Source organism: Vidua chalybeata, chromosome 15, assembly GCF_026979565.1.
Source record: "Vidua chalybeata isolate OUT-0048 chromosome 15, bVidCha1 merged haplotype, whole genome shotgun sequence".
In the NCBI taxonomy this organism is placed as follows: Eukaryota; Metazoa; Chordata; class Aves; order Passeriformes; family Viduidae; genus Vidua; species Vidua chalybeata.
In genome coordinates this window covers 5,024,601-5,039,825 of record NC_071544.1, presented here as the reverse complement: position 1 = coordinate 5,039,825, position 15,225 = coordinate 5,024,601, and the positions used below count along the sequence as shown (strand labels likewise).

The 15,225-nt window shown below is 36.4% G+C and overlaps 1 protein-coding gene across 1 annotated transcript in view; it reads left to right on the top strand.

Annotated features, from left to right (window-relative positions):
* Nucleotides 1–15,225, top strand: part of TENM2 (teneurin transmembrane protein 2) — a 553,850-nt gene that overhangs the window by 72,515 nt on the left and 466,110 nt on the right. Inside the window, exon 2 of the mRNA XM_053956612.1 lies at nucleotides 379–669. Coding sequence (XP_053812587.1) covers nucleotides 444–669 — 226 coding nt within the window. The 5' untranslated portion in view covers nucleotides 379–443. The remainder of the gene's footprint in view (nucleotides 1–378; nucleotides 670–15,225) is intronic.

Sequence of the window (15,225 nt, the reverse complement as noted above, 5' to 3'; positions counted from 1 at the left end):
GGAAATAATTAAAGCTGGTTTGAGACTACTTTTCTTCTGTTGCATAACAGAAGCAAATAGCGTTCTGTCAGTTCTGTGTTGTTAGCAGAGTTCATTGAAAAATCAAAAGATGACAGGTTTTTTGTTTTATCATTGTTTTTTAAACTCTTTGATAATACGATAGTTTAGATAGAATGCAATTATCTTACAGCATTTAATTTTTTTCTCCCCACCCATTCTGGTCAATTATTTCAATTTCTAGAGGATGCATTATATGGACCTTCCCTTTCTTCTCGATCTGTCTCGCACTGTTCTTCAAGGACAAGTCAGGGAGAGTAGAATAAAACAAAGCATAGTGGCAGCATTACTTACTCTTTTTTCATCCTTTCATGTTGTTAGGTGACAGTGACTGACCCCAAATAGAAGAGTGGCTGTCCTGGAAGCACCGTGCCTGGCTCAGAATAATGGACATAAAGGACAGGAGGCACCGCTCGCTGACGCGGGGCCGCTGCGGGAAGCAGTGCCGCTACACCAGCTCCTCGCTGGACAGCGAGGACTGCAGGGTGCCCACCCAGAAGTCCTACAGCTCCAGCGAGACACTGAAGGCATATGACCACGACACCAGGATGCACTATGGAAATCGAGTGTCTGACCTGGTGCACAGGGAGTCGGATGAGTTTCCAAGACAAGGTATGTTCAAAGTCAGGACTGGGTCCTTTTACGGTGCTCCTCTGTTCCTTGTTAAAGCATCTCAGTGCTACAAGGAGTTTTAATGAAAGAGCTCTAGGAGAATGGAATTATCTTACCATTATTTCTACTGCTTTGTGCTAAATTAAGAAGTTCTTTCTTTTCTCAGAGTTCTGGTACTTTTGAAATCCACAATTTGTAAATGAAGCAAACTGAGATTCACTGATCAAAATATCTGATAGTCACAAATGCCATGACCCTTAACCAGAGAATGTCTTTTGCACAGATATTGGGGCTAGCCAATGTGCCAGCTTGGTATCCTGTTTCCTAGGTTAATTTTGGAAATGATAATGGCATTTTCACCTAAGTGTGTGTCTTTAACACAGAATCTGTGCTGAAAAGATAACTAAAACATTGTTACAGTAGCCCATATGGCCAACATACATTCATTATTCATCAGGTGCCTTGGAATTCCTTTTCTGTTCCTGAATGCTGGGTAACTGAACTGTGGGAATGGGAGTGGTGGTTCCTCTGACTTCATTTTGTCACTGCTCACCCATGTTGCTCGCCCTTGACCTCATAAAAATTAAAAGGAGGAAACCCATCTGATTCCTTTTGTAATTGTCTCTAATTGAGCATTGCAGCCTACAACTAATGTTTGAAATAACCTGCCTGTATGAACTGGTAAGCTAGAGAAATTAATCTGTTACTTTATAAAAGGATCCTTGCTATGTCCAATAGATTAATGAATTAAAAATGTAAATGCTTTTACTTGAAAACCTGTAAATGTGCACTGTGCACACATAGTTTTATTCTCATTTGGGTATTTTCTTGTCTCAAGAACTTGTAAGCCTCTGTGCTGAAACCATTAGCAGACATTGCTTCATAGGAACTATGTTTAATCATGTGGTTTACTTGTCCAAATAGCCAGGTTAAATTGGCATTCAATCAATGATTAAGTATGGCATTTGAATTAAAATGCTTTAGTGTCAGTTGAAGAATCAGATATGATTCATACCAGCTAAGATACAGGCAGGCTTGATGGATAAATGCATAGGTTTTTTGCCCCTCTCAATGGAAGGTAAATCATCTGGTACATAATTTAAATGTACCATAATTTAAATGCAGAAACTCTTCTGGTTTGTAGATGTGCTTGTTAACAGCATGTGATAGTTCTCTGCTACACATTTCTAATGTTGTGGCTCAAGGAATGGGAAGTAACCACACTTGTGGAAATCCTTCAGTGGAAAGTCATTTCTTATACCTGGTATCATGTCACACATCTTGTTTAAAACATTCTGACAGCAGTCAGTGTCTGTCTTCCCCTTTCAATCAAACTATCTAATAATTAGTGTCAATAATTAAGCCCTTGTCTAATCCCTTGTTTCTCTCGCATTTGTCTGCAGACACGTGGGAGTGTTTGCATTGTGCTTGGTCTGTCAAACACCCAGTTCAGTTTTCTGGGGTAATCTCTGTTCTTGGAAGGTCTTTCTTTTTTAGAGGTGTTTACCTAAGATAAAGCATCCAACTTCTGAGCTGCTGGAGCCATTTTCACTGCAGTTTGTTCTACTTTACTGTACAGGAGTCATCTAAATATTACTTTTCCCTATCAGGATGATTGATGCTTCAGCTCAAGTGCCTCATTTTCGTTTGCAGGTCATTATTCAGCATTTCATAATGGTCTTTTATTCTTGATTACTGATTTGACAACTGTTCATCCTCCCCCTGCTCTTAATGTGTTCTTCTCTGCCCTCTTTACAAAGGGGAATGCAAATTGTTGGTAACTGAATTGAAACACTCAGATTTTTTTTATTATTATTGTTATTTTTTTCCCCTACTGTTTTGTGGTTTTGTGGCTAAATAAATAGTGTTTATTTTAGAGAGCCAAAGTAATTTTTTTGTTAGATAATGAGCAGCAACTTCTTATTTTCCTGCTTTTGTTAAGTTTAGAAAGCAATTTTTTTTAGAAAATAAGTCTGTGTGATGATTCTTTGCATTTAAAAGCTGGATATCTTTCTGATTGAACAGTTTTACTGACATGAAAATTGAGATAATACGACAGGTAGATCTAGATTAAGATTTGGTAGTGGTTCTCACTTTCTGTATTAACATTAGATGGATAAAAATGTGGTTCATATAGTAGGAAGTTCTGTTCTTTACATCTCATACATACAGTTTCCAGCTGCAGACATCTAGGAATTTGTACATTTGAATTTATTCTAACTTTGAGTGGGTGTTATGATGGGATTAAATTCTGTGGGAAATAAACATCCTTAAAATTGTCTTTAGAGATTTTTTTTGTTCCTCTGTTAGAAAAAAGCTTAACATTTTTTAAGGAATTGCAGATATCTTCCTCAGTATTCTGTCTCTTCTATTAGAAAATCTAAATACTTTTGACTTACTGCAAAATATCTGGTTTGACCATGGCACTGGAACTATTCACAGCTGTTTTGAGCTGCCTGTTGTACGTTACTGGGTTTGGAAAATCAGTTAAGACAAAGTTGCACTCATTTTGGTTTTGTTTATCATGGTTTGTCAGCAAAATGCTAATAACAAAAACTATATTCAGAGCTCAGAAGTCTGAAACAGTTCTTGCTGGGCTGTTTTAGTATTTTCCTGAGAGGGATGAAGGTTGTTCAGACAGGAAGTTTCAACTGTTCACAGTGATGATGGACAGGTGCTTGGGCTGACCAGACTTTGTCTCACTGCTCATGCTCCCAATAACACCAAGATGAGATCTTTGATCATTTTGTCATCAAACCTGAGTCATCCTCAACTCTTCTGTTAAAAATTAATGTATTCCTTCCAAATCCAACTGAGTTTTGGCAATTACAGTTTTAATACTTCTCTCCAGTACCTGTGACCTTTTGAAAATGAAATGTTTTGATAGATATGGATTAAATACATTAAATAAATCTTCTTTCATGTATTCTGCCTAGAGTGAGAGCACATTCTTAGTTTTCCTTTGTCATGCAAAGTTTTTGAGTGGCATTCTGCAGTCTGTTGATTTTCATTATATCTGTACAGTTACATAATCAAAGGAAATTTAGGGTAGAGGCAAGGTGGCAGATTCTTTCACATGGACTCAGGTGTAGTGTGGCAGGAGGCCCCCAGGCAGCTCTCCACTTCTAGCCAGTACATGTGGAACCTCCACTTCTCCTGAATCAGGGCTTACTTTGGTTTTAATGGTGACCTGAGAGAAACATGATCCCAGTGTGAGACAACTCTCTTCCATTTCTCCTCTCTAGAATGCATGGTCTTATAGAGAAACAAAAAATTATAATTTGTGTACCTTATTTAAAGATGGAAAGATGCTGAATAAAACATCCCTTCCATACCCTCTCCCTCCCCAAACCATAAAAGATTATAAGGTTTTATTAATTGATTTAAAAATCTGAAAGCACTTTTCATCTGTGCTTTCATGTGTATTGAAGTTATTAATAGTGGAGCAATGTAGCAGCATTACAAGACTAGCAAATAAATAGAAGTACAAATATTTAGAGCAGCCTTGTGTCAGTATGCTTTTCAGAAAGGAAAAGGTAAGAAAGTCAAACCCAAACCTAACATTCCTCCTCTGATTTATACTCTAATATCAGTCAAGTGCCCTTTTGAGCTGTAATAGCAAGATGATCTGATAGACAGGAATTAAACCAAAACTTTGTCTCTGTTAGATCTGAGTCACAATAAAAACCAGAAGAAAATTTATTTAGAAGTGGATTTTCAGGGAGACATCATGGGATTGACTTTCAGTCTTTGGGGTACTTTGTTTTAAATATGCAGAAACTGTTTTCTCTTGGTATTTTGTGTACTTTTTTGTTGTTGTTGTTTTGGTTTGTAATGTTTGGGGGTTTAGTTTTGTTTGTGTGTTTGTTTTGTTTTGATTTTTTTTTTCTTCTGAGCAGCAAGCTCTCTGGTTTGCAAGTGGTAGTTTAAATCAGCTGTGATAATCTATTCCTTTTAATTTCCCTTATGTTCCCCTTCCATCCTATTTTCTTGGCATTTCACATTTTATGTCCGTTGTGAGTCCCTTTGCTGGGCATGCTTGGCTGCTCAGACCTCCTGGGCTGATCACTGAGAGTCAGAGGGTCTGACCTGGGCTGAACAAAGGTTCATCTTCATTGCTTCTCACCTGCTGGACCAGCTGAGCAGCTCTGATGGGAACTCCAGTAATAATTAATAACACCAGTGCTGGAAAACCCAGCACTATTCTAATATTCATATGTATTTGTAGAATAAACAGCAGCTAGACATAATATGAGAATTCCCTGTACACACAGTTTCTCTCAGGGAATAACTTTTTATTCTCGGCAGTTTCCTACAACTGATCATTATTAAAAATCAGCATATGTTTCCAGTTTAAATTAGAGACTCAGAATGCAGGGATTTCTGATGCAAGTATACAAGTTTATATAGACTTATGCTCCTTTTTTCTTCTTTTTTGCTCCTTTATTTAGATTTCAAAAAAGAACTTGTATTTTTACTGTTTCGCTACTGGACTCCTCATTAGTTAATAATTAAGTTAAACTAGGTCCTGTTTTTTTAAACCATTTGCAAAGTTGCATGCACGTTGTGTAAACCACATATAAAAGGATAACTTGTAAAAACTGGATGTTATCAACATGTAGTAAGCACACACTGAATAAAAGAAAAAGTTTAAAACCTCGGGTCTACCCTAAAATAGGCTTAGTAACAATTTTCATACAAACACCTTTTCAGAAGAACTTCAAAAATAATAGGAAATCTACTTTCTATACTTCATAGTCAAATTTCTATCAAGCAAAAGATCTTGTGCTTCAACGAAAGCCGTGTTTGTTTCGTCTTGTAGTGCTGGGGCCTGACTGGTGTTGAACAAAACCTTTCCTTTGTGTATTTTTTTCCCACTCATCCCTTTACTCTGCAATGTAATAGAATTCTAAGATGTTGGGTACTGAAAATAATAATTTTTAGTCCTATAAACCCTTCTCCACTTTCTCATACACACGTGAGCACACACTCTTCTAAGAACTTTGTTTATACACATCTGTGGATGCTCTGTCTCGTACTAAAATCTACTCTAAAGCGAGATAATGTACTCAATGGAGATGAAATAATAGTTTTAGTTTTTAAAAAAGATACTTTAAATGAAAATTATTTTTGTTTAATTCTAATAATGAAAATGGCTAACATTGAGCAAATATTGCAAATTTGTTCCATCTTCTGTGTCTTGCCTTCCAAAGGTTCAATTGATATTTTTTAGCATCTGGTTTTCAGCAAGATGTGTTTGGAAGGGAGGCTGATTACTTGAGAGTGTTCTCAAACTGATGGAGATGCTTAGATTCTTTTCTAATGCACTTATTAACATTGAAATGTCAGATTTAGAAAGCTTTTACATTTGAATTGGGCATCTCTGTCCCTGCATCCTAGGCGGGTTCCAGAAAATGAGTTTTTACATGTAGTCCTGAATTTGCTTTAGTGAATATAATTTTGTTTCTGTGAACTTGAGAACCCCTCTAAAGCTTGTTTTCTGGTAAAGGAGCAATTAGGCCATTTTCCTTCTTCTCCTTTTTTCTCATAATACAGGAAGAAAGAACTATTTAAATAAAATGGAGTTCAGCAAATATTTAACATACAACAACATTTGTTTTGGATTATATGTTATTGAACTCTCCAATGCCACATGTTTTTAAGGTCTGCATCTTCAGAAAAAATAAGGAAAGGATTAGAAATTTGTATTTTAGTGGAGTGTGTGGAAGATGGGTTAAGCACCAAAGGGTATTCACTGCTCCAATGCACAAGTCAGTTTTCAGCTCAAACACATTGGGACCAGGTTTTAGGTGTATTTTTGTTCACTCTGTAATTGTAGTTTCTGCTTTATTTTTTTTTTCCCCATGTTGTTTTAAAATGTCTTACTACTGGGAACTAAATTCTAGACTCAGTGGACAGCTGGTTCATCCATGGTGATGACTGCTCTGTTTATATTTCCTCTCTGTTCTCCTAATGCCTTCAATGTATTACGTGATTTCTAGAAGCCTTTAAAATGTTGTGACTGAACCCAAATGCACACACTTCACTCAGTAAGGAAAACTTAAGGAAAGTGTCAAACAAATAAAAACATCGCCCAAAGCTCATTGTCTTCCTTAGAGAACCATGGGGGTTTTGGAGTTGAGTACAAGTGCTGATGACCAATTCATTTAAAGCCTATAAATCAGTAGAAAAACAAAATTATAAGGAAGTATAATTTGTTGAGTAAGCAGGGCCCAGCATTTGTTGTTTGTTTTATATTATTTGTCGCTGGATCCAGAGTTCCAGGTCAGGAGGATCTGCAGTTACCTTCCTTGGCCTGCTTTTGGGTTGCTCACTAACTTTCATCAGATTATTTCTACATTGATCCCAGTAATCTTTCCTTGAATTAAGCACATTCTGAAGTTCTGGAAACGTCAGCAGACCATGAAGTAGAAGTAGATCATGAAAATCCCTGATTTCCACTGATGGGCAGTGACTGTGGGGACTCAGCCTCCATGTTAAAAGCAGATGCCAGCTTTTCTCTGGGTTTTGGAAACTGGCTTCAGTTTTAGCCATTAGCTCTTTTCTGTGGTGATTCTCTTTTCTGTTGGAAAACCCACATTACCCAGTGTTTTTCTGTACAGATTTAATTAGATGCTGCAGTTCAGTCAGTTGTGTGTTCTGTGAACTGTCTGTCAAGCTAAGCAGAGCTCTTCAAGCATCTGCCTGTATAATGTCATCTTCTGTCATGAATTTCAACTTGGTGGTGGTTTCTAAACCCTTCCTACCTTTTAGTTTGTCTCTAATGGAAGTGAAATATACCATGACCATGCCTTCTATGCCCCAGTGATGAGGATAAAGACAGGTTGAAGAGACAGTGACTTGTATAAAGGTGCTTCTTTGACACTATTTCACGTTTGTAAATCCAACTTCAAATTAGCTTTTCCTGGTAGCAGTCAGTTCCTGTTGAGGTGCTCATCCTTTAATGTTCCAAAATTGTTTCAGAGTCTAGATACCTGATCAGACAAAATAGCATGCAGATTTTTTATTATATTGCCTTTTTTTTTTTTTCCCATGTGAGTGCTTAGCTGGAAGTGACTACAGTGAATGCAAAAGTACATGTCTGTGAATGCAGACCATATTGGAACCAGAGATTTACTGTCCCGAAGTGTAATGCTTACTCAGCCATCTGATGAGATTTGAACACTAAACAGTTTGAGAGGGATGCATAAAGCTGTTTTATTACAAGATGCTGTTATGAATTGTAGCAGCTTTCCTTATGCTATGCTGCTGTTGCCAAACAAGTTGCATGAATTTAAGCAGTTTAATTTGTAATTACTTCCTTACATTTCCTTAGAATAGTTGGGTTATAGGTTTGTGATTCTTGCTCCTTCACTGGTGGACATCTCTACATCCTGTTTAATTCAGAATGAAAGGATATCTTTTTAAAACTGCTTGGAGAAAAGCCTCTCTGAGGAATGCTACTGCTAATATGGGAGGTGGAGTGGGGCTCAGATGTTTGTGTGTGGTAGAACCTTGTTAAAATGGATGCAGAAAACTCAAAAAAACAGTTGGCTGTTTCTTCATAATGCAATGAAAAGTAAAGAGATCTTATTTTAGCTGAATTTGAGCAAGTCCAGAAAATGGAGGAATAAATCACTCACCTAAAGAAATGTTATGGAAAATACAGTAGTTTAGACCTATTCTTTTTCCTGAATTTTAGTCAAGACCTGGATGTTACAAACTTAATTTAACACGTGAAACTGTTCTTGTCAGAGCAGTGAAGGCAGTCCTGTTTTCTTGCTTATATGTATCTAGAATTGCTTTTGATGATGCTGCTGGACTCTGTTTTCTCAAACAGTCAACTGTGTTCCTTATGGCAATCACTACTTTCACACAGTAAGATACTTGTTTGAAGAAGATTGCAGGAGAAGAGCAGTTTGATCATCAGTGCTGAAATTTCTCTTCAGTGTTGTTTGTCCAGTGTAATTTTGAATGTTGAGTCTTGGTCTTCTGTTGATTGCCTTGCAAGATTCTTCCTCAGCTTAAAAAATCTATTTGCTTGGACGAACTTGCCAGTATCTATCTGTTTTATTCCTAGCATTGCTCCTTCTATCCATGCTCTGAGCCCAGGTTTGCCTTGCCAATCCTAGCATTGTTAGACATCTTTTAGCAGCCTATCCTCACTCTCATATTCCTTCTCTCATTATTGCCTCATTTATCCACTCTTAACTTTGGACTCTTGGTCCTTGCTGTTTGCTGTGTTTCTTCTCTTGGCATGTTTTTCCAAAGTCATGTGTCACCTCAACCTTACAGAAATTTTCTTGTACAAGGGGATGGCACCAAGCACTGCAGCTGAAGGGTTCTGTTTTGCAGTTCCACCAGCACTTGTAGAATATAAAGCAATGTCTACTGCTAAGGAAATTTGTTTGTAAATCTTGCCTAGCATCAGCTGTATTTTTACCCCTATTCCATGTGAAAATCACAGAATAGCCTGTGGTCAGTTTTTACCTAGAAGAGAGCAAGTTGTCTGCTGTCTGTGGAAAGAAGTGGAAATTTTGAATATGAAATTGATACTCATAATCACATTTGATTATATGAAATGGTAAAGGCTCAGTTGCAGATGACTCAGTTCAGTACAAGTTTGTCTTCTCAAATACATTAATCAACTCCATTTGTTTAAATACTGAAGTAAAAATTATCAGTATTTTAGGTTTTGCTACTTAGACCAGAAGCAATGTTAGTCAAATAATTAAAAAAAAAAAAAGGAAAGAAAAAAAAGAAGACCATCATGTAGAACAAATTGCATAAATGTTCTTCCTTCAAGCAAATGGCTACTCTGTGGTAGCTGGTCTAGAACTGTATATTCACTTTTTAAAATTACTTCCAGTAGAGTACTGTGTTTTAAGGTTGGCAGTTTATGATGATATATTAAATATTATAAATATAATAATAATTTTTCATATTATGTAGTTAGAGTACCAAAAAAACTTTTTATAGATGGCAGTCAATTTGATTTCATAGCAATATCTGATTTTCTTTTGAAGTTTTTCTTTTCCTGAAATAGACATTTGAATGATATTGAAAAAAAGCTAAAATGGTACTTAATCTCTGTGGGGAAAGTATTACCTTTGACTAAAATTATTTACAATATGCTAAAAGTTTGCTACAAAAAAAAAAGTGGTAATCTGCACTTTATTTTTGCTTAAGTTATCTTACCAAAGAGTTAGAGAGGTGGAAAGAGTAGTATTAGTCCCATAGCTTCTCTTTTCGGGGGATTGGGGTTTAGTTTCTAGCGTGTCTGCTAAACTTGCTGCAGATATATTTTGACACTAACACGAAAGTAATTACAGCAAATAAAATTTTGTATATGACTAGGCAACTAAGTGTGTGTGCTCCTGTTAAGATTGTTTCTAAATTCTTACAAAAATAAAACTCATAAGGCATTATTACCAGTATGTGCTTCAAGCACTGAATTTATAAAGTAGATTGTTAATAATATGAGGAATGATATGTCACAGCTGTAATGCCATGTCTTCCAAAGTTAATGAATACTTACAATTTTCATAATGAAAAATTAAAATAAGGTTAAAGTGGTTTATAAGACTGCCTACAGATCCAGCAGAAGTCTAATTAGAAGAAAGAACATTAAATTTGAGGTACTTGGAAATATATATTACCTAGTGTTACATACGGACTAAACTCCTGCACTTGTATTTAGGATTGCTCAAACGTGGACAATTCAACCAGAACACAGCACAGAAAACTGAAATGTTGTTTGCTCTCTGAAATGACTGTGTACACAACAGATTGTGGGTTTAGATGTCTTCAGTACTTCAGTTACGTGAGTCTCTCTTGTTGACTCAGTGCAACAATCTCTCATCTGTGTTTGCCCATTTCTTTACCATTTCTGAAGTAAAATGAACCTTTGTGCTTGTTTTTCCTATTACCAAAGCCTAATGAAGCTCTTGTTGCTGTGCCGTGGCGGTTCGGGGCAGCTGCCACGGAGCAGGGCAGATGAGGGGGGTTTGACATGCCAGGCTCTGTTTGAAAGAGGCCACTGCCCACAGCTGCTCGGCTTGGAGAGCGCTGCCACGCAGCTGGGGCTCAGCTGGATTTGTACCATTCACCCTCAAAGAAAACCTTGGACTTCCCTGGCGATGTTCAGGGCACGAGGAGCTGCTGTGCCGTGTTCCTGAGTCGGGGCAGGGTGGGAAATGTGTGGCACTGCTGGAAGAGGACAAACTGCCTTCTCTTCCCACAGAGAAGGAAAAAACCTTCCTGTTTGCCCAGGCAGGAGGCTGGGGAGGCTGAACATGTAAAAACTGAGATGATGTTGTGATACTGCACTTCCCTCGACTTGTTTTTGCATTTTGTATAATGCAGAGTGACTGTAATTGAGAGTATATTTGGAATAAGCTGCCTTTGTGGTTATCAAATATGTCAGCCTCGCTTTTTATGTTTATATGTCAGGTTTGTAACTCTTATAAGCTGTTATTGCATGACAGACTCCTCCATCTTAATTTCACTCTCTTAAATTCATCTTCTTCCTTCATTTTTTTGACAGCATAACAATATTACACCTTGATCCCAGTGTCTCTATCCCACATGGGTTTTGCTGTGTGGTGTTTTTTGGCCATCACTACATGAGCAGAACAGTCCTTGTTAACAAAATTCCTCTGAAGTATTGTTTTAGAGTGAATTTTTTTTTGTTGATCTCTTTCTTTTCTCATTATGTCTACAGCTTGCAAAAGCATAATGGAATAGAATTTATCTAGTTTTTCTCCACTAACTCTTTTACTCCTGAGAACCTTAGTATTCAGTTTAAGGAAGTGTAGCTCAAAAACTATTTCAGAAGTGTGGCAACTTATCCTCTTAACCATACAGGTGTGATATTTATGAAACAGAAACTTTGGCATTTTAAGACATGATGATCTGTAGAATAAGAAGGCAAAGGAAGAACTTGAAAGAAATGCAATGACTTGACAGAATAAAGAAATCTGAAATTATGAGGTAATTTTTTACAGGTGTAACATTGTGTTCTAAAATAGAAAAATATACAATTGTTTTATTGTTTAATTGTACTAAATCAGTTATTGAATGTAAAGTATCAATTTGCTCAGCTGTGGAGTAGTGGAGAAGAGGGATTTAATTCAGATTCCATTTTTTTCCCTGAAAATTAGGATTTTTTTCTTATTATATAATGGTTTTGAATTCTAATTTAAATTGTTTTAATTATCCCAGTATCATGGTTTGGTTTTTTTGTTATCCTTATTGTTTAAGCTATATTTGGAGCCGGTGAAGTTGACAATCCTTTTCATAGAATGGTTTGGGTTGGAGGGGACATCAAAACCATTTCTTTCTAAGCCCCCTGCCATGGCCAGGGACACTTTCCACCAGACCAGGTAGCTCAGACTCCATCCATCCTGGCCTTGGAAATTTCCATGGAAGGGAACCCTCTGAGCAACCCTTCTATTCAGATTAAAAGAGGGAGTGACCATTTCAGAGAGCAGAGAAAATACAGTTCTTAGTATATTTGTCAGGCGTGGGAAAGGCTTGTTTACTTGTCTTTGCACCAGGGATATGCAAACAAATAAATGGCTCAAAGTGATAGAGATTTACCTTCGATCCTCCTCAGGTGATGGGAATAATGTGCTGCAAGAGAGGAGCTACGGTTGCATATCAAAAAATGCTGTTACAAAAATGCACAGTAAATTTCCACAAGTGATTAAATAAATTAAGCTCCTGGACACGTTTATGGTACTGTTTTCAAAACAGGAATTAAAATCTCTGTCTCTGGAGGTCGTATGACTACTTAGCAAGGAAACAGACTCAAAGTTATTGGTAGCATCAGTGAATAGCAAATACACTTTTTTTAAAACAAGATGTATTGTATCTCATGTGTTTGCTACATTTAGTCCAGCAGTATAATTTATTTAATGCTCTGCAATATTCCTGGGGGAAAAAAAAAGCCAAATTGTTTGGCTTAAATTCATCTTGTTCATATGTAAGAAGATGACTGAAGTACTTCATTTATTGTTTGTTCTTGTAAAAGAACATTTTACAGAGATGATGTCTCTCAAAGGCCTTTACCACTTCAGCTTTCAACACAGAGGGTGAAGTTGGGCTAAATCTCTGCAAACTTTACCTTTCTGTAGCCTGAGAGGTATCCTGAAATACTGAAAAGTATTTCTCTGTTGTCAGCAGCTCCAAGAACAGAGTTCTGTGGTCTGGTTCTGCACTTGATCTTTGGCAGCCACAAACCTCCCTGTGAAAGAACCAAAGGAAATCTTTTAGCAGAGTGAGCAGCTAAAGGATGAAGTAGACTGTGTTGCATAAGAGGGCAAATGTGATTTCTTATCATTTAACTTCCTGCTGTTCCACTTAAAAACATTTTCCTATGGACTATCTTAAATTTCTTATGACTCCAGGTTGTAAATTAACATATGGCATAATCTGAAATGCAGATGAGGGGAGAGAGGGCACTTGTGGAAAGTGGCTTCTTGTCTTACTGTCAAGGAGACTGTTATGCTTGAAGTTTTATATTTCTGCTGGAATCCATAGATATTTTTGGATATGCAGGTGGTAGAGTGTGTCTGTCAAATTTTCTATTTTTTTTTTCTCTCAATGAATTCTTTGCAAGAATCTTGGCAAAATATTTTGAATGCATTTGTGGTTTTTCCTTTTTATCTCTATATTCACTGTTCAATTACATCATTTTTTCTGCTTTTTTTTATCTCAGTGGTCCTTTCTTAAAGACTTCTAACCTGTGCAGAACGATACTAGTAAATAAAGAATGTAAAATCACAGAAAAAAAAATAAATCTAATGAATTTAATAGAAGTGAGAGTGTCTTCCATGTTGAAAAGGTAAAGTAAATGTTCAGATATGAGGATTGATGTGGAAGAGAGTTAGCAAGATAAAGATAAGATGAGCAAGGCTGGTCAGGAACAATGCTGAAAGAGGCTAAAGAAAAAAGGTGTCAATTGTAGGCTTTAGGGTGCTAACTCTGGGCAGAAGCAGCAGGAAAAGAAAGCATTAGCAGAACTTTTGGAATGAGCTCTTATCTAAATTAATACTGAGATATAAAAAAAATAGTACTGAGGCACCTGAGTTTTTTTGAGGCAGAGTGTGTGGTGCTTTATTTTATTTGCTGCTCAAACTCAAAACACACCAGTGTTTGCACAGCCCTGGATGAATTTGGAATTATGCTTGTGGTGTCATCTTTCCCCACCCAAATTTTCTTTTTTTCCCCACAGTCTCTCTTTGTCATGTGTGTGACTGAACTCCGAGAGACTGGAGCTTGAAGTGCTGTGCTGATAGTGCCTATTTTAATTCTTTTGCCTTCTTATAATTAACCCTTAATAATTAATAGCCACGGTATATCTGAGTTCTCAGTATAAAGCTGTCACTTTATTTTTTAGCATTTTCATTATGACATTATTAATGCTTGATTACAATGATTTTGGCCACCAGTACTTCCCATGGATTTGAATTCTCTTCTCACTTTACAGCTCTCCTCTGTTGGGTTTGTGTCATTTTCCTAATGGAAGGTGAAATTTCATGTCAGTAAGACAACCATATGCTGGGCTTGGCTTTATTTCTTCCATAAGAATGTAGTATTTTATTCTTCTAGATAGTGTCATATATATATATATAGTTTTATGCATATAATTGCATTTACTATTTATTTTATATAGACACTGTTCTTACCTTCAGAAAGCAGGTAATGTAGTTTCTGACAACAAGCATTTATTTACTAAGAAAACAAATTCTACTTTCAGAGCTTTTCAATTAGAAAGGAAGAAAAGCAAACTGATTATTATGAACTATAAAATTATTCAGGACTGAATACCAGTAGATAATCCAGGGTACTTTAAAATGCAATTCTTTTTTCATCTGTTTAACAGGCCTCTAAATGATAATGAACTTGTCTTGATGTGCATGTTAATTTGTGGTGAAAGGTGGTAAATAAGAAGTTACCCAAGATTTAAAGTCTAAGAAAAACAACTTGAAATGCCTCTATTTCATCTTTTATGTAGCTAAAAATGATGTAAAATGGAAGAAGACAGAGGTGAAATGCTTAAGAATGAAAAATGTATAGATTTTAAGTAATTCATAGCTTTTTTTCCTGAAGAGAACAAAAGCTAAGATTATATATGTCATTCTGATGTACCAAATCCTATTTAAATAATTGAGATGTTTGGATTTTGTTATTTTTTTGTCTTACTCTAACTCACATATTATGCCAGTGGGATAAATTATGTTGGTTCGTTCCCATTTTACAGACAAAGTGCAGGAGAAAAAAGATTAAGTGAGTTGCTCAGGGGCATGAATAACATTGTGAGCTGAAAAAGGCAAAAAAAATCTTTGCACTTAGATTAGTAATCCATTTTTATTTATATTAGCTAATATTTCCGCTGCTGGTCTTTTCCTTCCCTTTTTGTTGGCTGTGTAGCATGTATTGTTAACTAATCAGAAATCGTTTTGAAAACTTCTCTGATTAGTGAAACTTCAAGCCATCCATCAAAAGGGAGAGCTCCACTTCAGTTAATTCCATGTGTCATGTTTTCTTCTA